The sequence below is a fragment of the Rhipicephalus sanguineus genome, chromosome 5 (assembly GCF_013339695.2).
Source record: "Rhipicephalus sanguineus isolate Rsan-2018 chromosome 5, BIME_Rsan_1.4, whole genome shotgun sequence".
NCBI classification, from domain to species: Eukaryota; Metazoa; Arthropoda; class Arachnida; order Ixodida; family Ixodidae; genus Rhipicephalus; species Rhipicephalus sanguineus.
The window spans coordinates 2,259,909-2,268,643 of record NC_051180.1 but is presented as its reverse complement, the minus strand read 5'-3'; the positions used below and the strand labels follow the sequence as shown (position 1 = coordinate 2,268,643).

The following is an 8,735-nucleotide window of genomic DNA, read 5'->3' as shown; positions in this document are numbered from 1 at the left end:
ATTACCCCACTGCCGTTGTGATCTGATAACAGGAAGCGCCAGTCCTTTGTCTGTTCTCCTTTTTGTGCTCCTCATTTTTTAGCGCTCATTCTTTCAGTGTTCATGGATAGTCGTAGGTACTCCCTTTACGCATTCCATATACCACAGACTAAGGGAAGAAAGCAGCAATAGATCCGGCGTTACAGTTGGTCTTACGAGTACGAATAGCTGGCAGTGCGAAGAGCTGGCAAATGACTGGTGTTGAGTTGTTTCATATAACGCAGCACTAGATTTACACAATATCGCACTGCTGTAGTTTGGCAGAAACAACTTTATTGGAGCAAGGTTGCACAATGGCCATTAAGAACTTCTTTTCAGTGGTGGTCGCGTCTTCCCAGGGCGAACTGCCAAATATATATTATATCAGTAATTAATTGAGATAATAGGTCATTAAACGGAATATCGCCGTGACGATGCCATGCGACGACGCCATTCATTAGCGTACGCGGATAACATCCCTCACAGTTCGACCTTTCGGTTCACAGTCGGCGTTTGTGTTCTCTTTTAATGTGGTGTGTGGCGGGACCACCCTTACTGCGCATGCGCAAACCCTCTCCACTCCCACTCCCCCTATCCCATCCCCCTCTCCATTTAGATAAAAGACTCGCGTTAGGGCGTACACACGCTCAGTCACCGCTCCGGTGTCATGAGTTCCAACGTCAACGTCGGCGCTGCCACAATACCTTAACGCCTGCCGAGATCGCGGAGCAGCGGAAGACTCGACGCGCCGAAGCGCAACGTAAACGTCGGCAAGCGGACCCCGAGCTTCGGGCTAGGGAAGACCAGCGCAAACGGCAACGTCGGCGGGAAACTGCTGCGGATGAAATGCGAGCTGGACATGCCAAAACGCTGATTCGCATCGCCTCATAGTCCCCTTTAGCGGGAGATGGTGTAATTTTTTTTAATTAAAAGTACACGCTGGCAGTACACTCTTGCGTATTTCGGCCGATTTGCAACCGAATCCTGCCAGTCGCATTGCTAGGCATACAGAGAATCATTATGCGCCATGTCCTCATGCAGATTTTAAGCATGGAACACTTTGTTTCTTTTATAAATGAAGTAAATTCGTGGGAATTAAGCACTGACAATTTCCGTATTCTGTCTGAAACTGAGATGCAAAAAAAGATATATGACGAATTAAGCCACTATTTATCAACGTTTTTGTAGTTTTTGTATTACAGTACTACAGTTAATAGCGTTATTTCGTTCACTCACTTTGCAATAAGATGTTTTATCTGTGATGTGTCAAAGTACATTTTAATAAGTGTTTACTGCGATAGACGACATGCGGCGTTTCCTTGTGAGCTGTCTGTTTCCTTCTAAAAAGACAGGGAGTGCAAACAAGGACACAACAAAGAACTCAGGAAACAAGTCGGGACACAAGAAAGAAGTCAGTCAGGGCGCTTGTGGTGTCCTGCCTTCTAAAGTGGTGCTTTTATGTGAAGTCCTGCCTTCTTTCTTGGGTCCGTGTTTGCACGACCTGTCTTTTTAGAATGAATGCTTACCACCTAGCTCAGCTCTCTGTTATTCTGTCTGTTCCCGTTGCCTCGTTATTTGTTTTTCAGTTTAGGTCCTGGGCTTAAGCTGCAGTCAAACTGCGAAACAAGTTTGTACATGATGCTTTGCATCGGTTTAATGAACACACAAGCCCCTGCATGGGTCATACAGGCAAATGAAGTTTCTCGTACGCGCCAAGGAACAAGCGAAACACAAAAGGCGAAAGCGTGGTGGGAACGCTTTTATTCGCTCGTAGATAAATTAAGCACTCAGACACTTGCACACAACTTGCACGGATGACCACTTTTGATTACCAGATCACTTCCCACTGGAACGAGGAAAAACGCAGTCTTGAAGTGGCGAGATGTCGTCCAACAAGCAATATCGCTCGGCCTTTAAATGCGTAGCACCGTAGAGCCCCGGCTTGTCGTCCGTAGATCTCATGCGGCGTGACCACCCTCACAATCAGCTGCTGAATACAGGCCTAAAGCAAGGCTAGCAATGCTCAAAACCAGGTTAAAGTAAACGATCAAAGTCTAAAATAATATAATTACCAGAAACAACCGAGAAGTGATCGTAATAATTAACTTAAGCTCGCTAAAAACGCTTCGGAAACACGCGGCTGACACCCGAGACGCGCGAGATTGGGCCTCGCCGAGCACGCGATTGCTCCTCCCACCGGCGCTTCAACGGCCCCTTCGTCGCTACACCTTGAGGGGAAACAACCTGACGGAACTCGCTGCAGACGACATGTATCACAACTGGCGTAGCAAGCAGGAAGTCGATAAAGCAGAGCAAAAAGTAGCGCGCATGTCGTACATCGAGTTTGCGAATCTCCCTAATCAGATTCTGCTCGTTGCCGGAGAAACCCGAAATGTTTACCTCAAACATAGACCTCATCCGCGGTTCGGTAAATGGCGCAGTGGGAGCTTTACGAATGGCAATTGTCCTCAGGTTTCATAGTAGTGGAACTGTATTTAGCGCAGGATTTACAACTACGCCAATCGCTACACAACCTTTTTTATCTAACAGCTTGTCGGTTCCAGCAGCATTACTTCTACTTCTCATTAGTCGGGATAGTGATGCATGTGCGACAGCGACTGCACGGATTATTTCCGTATGTGAAATAGACTCTTACAAGGTAAAAATATTACAAAAGAACATTATTTCTCGAGATGCATGCGACCAAGAGCGTCAGCCCCATTCTCCGTAGTTAAAAAGCACAGTCGGGGGCGGGTCATTTCACTCATAAAGCTCAAGGTAGAAATGAATGAATTTTCACCAGTAACCACCCTTTGCAACACCGTAGCTGCCACCGCCTTTGGAAGCGCCGTAACCACTTCCTCCGTAGCCGTGATGCATGCCACCAAAGGCAGCTTTACCGGCCCCGTGCACATCCGATCTTGCAAAGCTCCTAGCTCCAGCGTGGCTGCCACCATGGCTCTCGGTGGACCCACCTCCGTAACTTCCGGTAAATCCTTCAAATCCTCCATGAACGTTCCTCGCAGTAAGCTCACCATGATGTCCATTGTCGAACACTACCTTACCGGCATAGGGTTTTCCTGAACCTCCATTGAAACCTCCGTAACTGGGCTTTTCTACACCACCTCCAACTCCGCTGACACTAAGGTGACCACCGCTCGACAATCCATATGCTTGGTGAGATCTACCGTCAGTAGACGAGCCAACGCTTGCATATCCAGCAGACGATGGTGCGTACCTGGATGGTCCATATCCTCCACCCGAATAGCTGCCGGCTGAGTGAGGAAAGCCTCCAGCCTCACTGTGAGATATTGGGACTTTCAGGACAATCACCTTCGCCGGTATGGTTACCGTGTTGCCCGTGAATCCACCAGCGTACACCGATTCAACGAGTCCGGCACCAGTGATCCCTCCTTCGTAACCTGCTGTAAGCCTGGTACCTCTAAAGCCACGACTCGGCCCAGCAGCGCCTGAGAGCGACGCGCCACCGTACTGGTTGCCGGAGTGCTTACCAATCTTCGCGTTTTCTGGAAAGCCGCCCTGCGTTCCGCCGTAGCTGCTGAGAGTACCGTCACCGTTGTAGCCGCTAATACTGCCGCCGGTTGTAGCGTAGTTTGAAGCTCCGCTGTGTCTTCCGAAGGGTGCATTTGCTCCGGCTGCAGAGTAGCCGCCGTGGTGGTCGCCTACGCTATAGCCTCTGGATAAGTAGCCGTCTCCATGAGCCGCCTTTGCAGAGCCTCCCGCAGCAGTGTTGGCGCCTCCGAGACCGCCGCCGTAGCCGCCAGCGTGATAGCGGCCGATGCCGCGACCGCCGTAGCCGCCAGCAGTAGAACCATAGCCAACATTTCTGTAGCCGCCAAAGGCTCCGCCTGTGAATTCCCCGCCCGAGTAGCCTCCGCCGCCAGTGCCAATGTTGCCCGCCAGGACAACGCCCACCAGGGAAGACAGCAGCGTGAGGGCAGTATGCTGCGAGGGACCAAAGGACAATAAATGCGTGGACAGAGGCGTTTCCGGTCACTGCATAGACACATCTGTTGCGATAACAAGCGCCCACGTAGCTCTAGCCTCTTCTGCTGCTACAGAAACTGTCGGGACCTGCCATCTACAGGTATAGCTTATTGCAGTGAGCCCGGCAAAAGCCCTTCTGACTTCCTAGGGTTCTTGAATTGCGGCAGTAGCCGTTCTGACTCGTTATGGAGAAAAATGGGTATTCCGCGATGTGACATTATGGTGAACATAAACGACAGGTCCTAACATGGAAATCATGACATGCATGTCATGTATGGCATGATATACATGATAATCTCTTGGCGCACTTCCGGCTGTTTTGTTAACTGGATATATGCCAGAATTGGTACGGCACGACATGAGCGCGTGATGAACATAAATGACAGGTCGTGCATTGTATGTACCAGAATATACGTTTCATCAGCATGGTATATACCATATTGTACATGCACACATGCATGCGACAGAAAGATGCGATATATATTTGCGTCAAGACAAATAAGGAGATGTATGCGGCTGTTTGCTGGCTGCTTCGCATTACATCGATTGCCACAATGCGTGGGATCGGCCGTATTTTTTAGAAAGGCATTCTATTTTAACTACTGTTCAGCGCGTGTTCACAAGGGTGCATCAGAAGATCACAGAGCTCGTCGCTGTGGTTCATTCCCTTGCATCAACCCTTGAGAAGAATGAACAAATTTTCTAGATTTCCGTGAAGGCTTCGATACTCTCCCACATGATAAATTAATTCTTAAACTTGAAAACTTCGGCAAATCCCATGCATTGTGGGAATCGATTTCACGCGAAGCCGTCAGCGAGCAGCAGCCTGTGCCGGAATTCTTGCTTTCAGCCAGGCGTTTCGAGGTGGAGTGATGTCTTTGTGCAAATTAACTGATATATGCCCAAACTCAGAAAAAATTACAAAACAAATATTTTTTTCACAAAAAGTGTACTTCTACCCTCAAAAGGAAGAACAATTTATTTATTTACTGCCAGGTAAACGCAACACTTTCTTTCAAGCCGTCCTTACATATAGGACACAGGGCATTAAGGGTGCTATGTGCGGGTGTGGTAAGCCTTGAAACATTCCACGTGCACACCGACATTGCACTTCTTCCTCTCCATGACGTCTTTCAAACAAAGCACGCGTTTGCCTGGAGAAAGCGGTCGGCATTTCACGTGCACTTCTTCCTCTCCATGATGTCTTTCATACACAGCATGCGTTTGCCCGGAGAAAGCGTTCGGCATTTCACGTGCACTTCTTCCTCTCCGTGATGTCTTTCACACAAAGCACGCGTTTGCCCAGAGAAAGCGGTCGGCACGTGGCAGCATGAAAAGCAAGCAATGTCTAGGCTTGCACACGTCGAGAATTAGGCCTGTTTGATGTGCTGTAGGTGGCGCTAGTCATGAACTAAAGAAATAGCGATGTTAGAGTGCATCAAAGAAGCATCATATATGTAGGACACTGGGCATATATGGGTTAATTCATTGCGCGCATATCGAAAGCTTGCCAGGCACGTCGCCCACACTGACGTTTAAAGGGCAGCGCATGCTCCGACGTAAAATCGGCACTCACGGTAGAGCATAGACCGCTACTTACACAGCGGTCCATTATTGAAGGGAACATTGGAGCGCATGGCTTCCACTCGGCGCCACCACCGTCCGGTGGCTGCAACGAGTTTTGCGCAAGCGCAGTGAGCACAACCCGTTGTTCTCTTTCGTTGTCCTCTGCCGTGTACTGCTTCATTCCGAATTGTCACGAAGTAGGCTGCTCACGCGATGAAAGAGCACCGCTCCCAGCGCTCTCCGCGATTGCGCAAAACTCGCTGCGGACGCCGGCTGCTGGCGGTGCCGAGTGGATGCCACGCGCTCCGACGTTCCCTTTAACAGTGGACCGTTGTGTACATCATCACACCGTACGCTCTAAATCAGGCACCGGTTAAAGTACTGTAGCGCGGAAACTTGACAAAAAAAGTCTAGTTTTCTCGATATATCTAGCACTTTACTCAAGACATGATTAAGAGCGTAGTGCGCCGTTATGTGCATAAGTAGCGGTCGTCGGCGTGTTTGAGCAACGTTTTACTACGGCCTATGATGTCACAGGTGTCCATATGCAATGTTTATTTCACTCTGATGAAAGCGGACAGCTCACACTGCAACAACAATCGGCGTTGCCTCGACATGACGCTTGTATAGCGTCTTTTTAAAACGAAGGTGTTTTATTCCGGGGTCCATCAAGTACTTCCGTTACGGATATGACGTTGATAAAATGGACACCAACGGTTGAGAAAGAAAAAAATCACAGCATATCCACGGAGTGAATGATGATGAGTGGGTGAATTCTGCCCAGTACATCATCACCGACGTGAGATCGGGCGCGTTTATACTAAAGGTTCGATGAGTTATGACGACTTGCAGCGCACTTTAATTTTACATGTACGCTGTGAATTTTCATTGTTTAGAAAACCATTGCTTAGAAAACATCTGGCGTCTTTCGTTAAGCAGCTGGCGTCTTTTCGTTTTGCTTTAGAAACATCTGGCGTTCGTTCGTTTTGCTTTTACAAAACATCTGGCGTCTTTTGTTGGTTTATTTCATCAATCAACGGCGTTTTGAACAAAATTTTTATTGTTTAATCACGCACAGGAGAAATCTCACCAGGCACTACCTTGGAGGTAAAGAATGGCTGCTAATGGGAATGAGAGACAGAAGAAGTCGGCTTTTAGCTAACGCTGCGAATTTTTTATTGTTCAACAACGCACAGGAAAAATCTCCCACCGGCACCACCTTGCAGGTCAAAGCGTAAGACTGGTTACATACTACGCTACGAGGGACGAACGGGTGCCGCTATAAGGAGCTTCGCCCCTAAAAAACAAGAAAAAAAGATCTGCCACTGGGAATCGAACCCCCAACCTTGCGGCCGCGACGGTAAGCGCCCAACACTCAACCGACTAAAAAAAAAGACTAAGCTACCTCGGCAGATGCTGTACATTCCACGAACGCGCCTTATATCTTTCACACCTTCTCTCTCGCACGGTGCTCTCTGTGGTGGTGTAGGTAGGCGCAGCGGAGCGGGGCGGTGCCGCTGTCTGTGACAGGTGAAATGAAGTAATGCGCCAGGATCGACACTTACTAGCGCTTACCCCGAGATTGCGCGCGATTGCGCTTACTCCAAGATTGCGCGAGGTCATGGTTAAAGCGTCTCAATACCAGCGAAGGACACTAGCCGCGCTGGCGTCGCCGAGGCACCCTAGACGCAGTTACGTTCTTTGCCTTTCGCTTCGTGTTAGCGTGCGCCGGCTCATCGGTGTAGTGCAGCTTCCACATGCACCAACGGGATTTCTCCGCCGCCGACTGCTTCGATTGCGAGAGCACCGACTAAAAAAACTGCTGCAATACGCGTTGCAGAAAGGACACGATTTCGACGGGCGAATGTCGTGCCTTGGGGGAGCGCGACAGAGGCCAACGGGACACACGCGTTTGCGGCTCAAGCTACGAACCTCTGCCTCTCGTGCTGCTGAAGCGCGGTGTGGTAGTATGCATGAGCACAGGCGTCGGTTACTCATTTTTCGTCAAAGATCCACATCATAGCTGGCCTAGGATATAAAAGCTACCGCACAACTGGCGGATTTGGACACTACACCGCATCAGACATGCATCATTTACCCGTCCTGATTGTGCAAGTTAGTTACCTAGATGGTGCTGCTGGTCCTAGGAGTATAGTCGGTGACAAGCTAAGAATAAAAAGTAAACTGTACCGCTGTCCATTTGTATTATGCGCGTCCAACTACGGCCGGTCTTTACCATGACGTAACGGTTAAGACGAACCAATAAAAATGCAACATGGCGCCGTTCGCGACATGAGGCGAGGTACCGCTGCACCGAGACTGAGATCCGTCAATTCGAATTTCCTGCGGTGTTTGTTTCTTCCAGAAGAAGATAATTCCTACTGTTATCCGCACGTACCCAGGATCATCCTCGCCGGTCGTCATCCGATGCAGTAGAAGCTTGTGACTGTGCCGCGTTTGTAGTGCACCGAAGTGGCAGCAGTTCGGAGTACAACGCTTAGCGCGTTCCGTCACTTCGGCAGCGTCAAGTTGCAACACGGCGTGTGTTCCTCCATCGCTCGGATACACCAAGCATATCGCCTGAGGGTCACCACATCGGCGATTGTCGTCGCGTTCATTCGTGTGCAGTGAGGTGAAAGTGATGTCGGATTGTGCGCGTCTGTGTACGATTTACCGCCCGCAAAAGCCATGGCATTAGCGTTGCCACAAGTGCGTGTGTGTGTTACTTGGAGCTCGCAACGTGGGAATCTTGGTGATCTATTGTGATATGCGCCGTGCTGTGTGCCTATATGAGTGAGGTATGTGAGGACGAAGCGTGAGAGAAAGAAAGCGACCAACCTAACCCGTTAGCGCAACACAATGAGAAAGTAAACAAACCAGGTGTGGAGAATATGCAGTGGTGTGTGCATTATAGGAAGATAATTGCGGTCGTCATCCAGTGCGTGTGTCGTTATGTGACGTGTGCCTATTGGCGCAGTTCTTAACGGAATTCAGTTCTTAACGGAATTCAGTTCCACCAGCCCCGAATGATTTGCTAGCTTGAAGTGCCCGTCGCGTAAGTATCGCGCTCGATGCACGAACGCCTTGCAATGAGAAATGCTGAGCGAGGTAATCGTTGTCTGCAAACCGTGAAATGATGCGCT

At 49.4% G+C, this 8,735-nt stretch overlaps 1 protein-coding gene across 1 annotated transcript in view; it reads right to left on the bottom strand.

Moving 5' to 3' along the window:
- Positions 1 to 1,775: 1,775 nt before the first annotated feature.
- Positions 1,776 to 8,735, bottom strand: part of LOC119393121 (keratin, type I cytoskeletal 9) — a 51,604-nt gene continuing 44,644 nt past the window's right edge. The window contains exon 2 of the mRNA XM_037659946.2: positions 1,776 to 3,984. Coding sequence (XP_037515874.1) covers positions 2,815 to 3,984 — 1,170 coding nt within the window. The 3' untranslated portion in view covers positions 1,776 to 2,814. The remainder of the gene's footprint in view (positions 3,985 to 8,735) is intronic.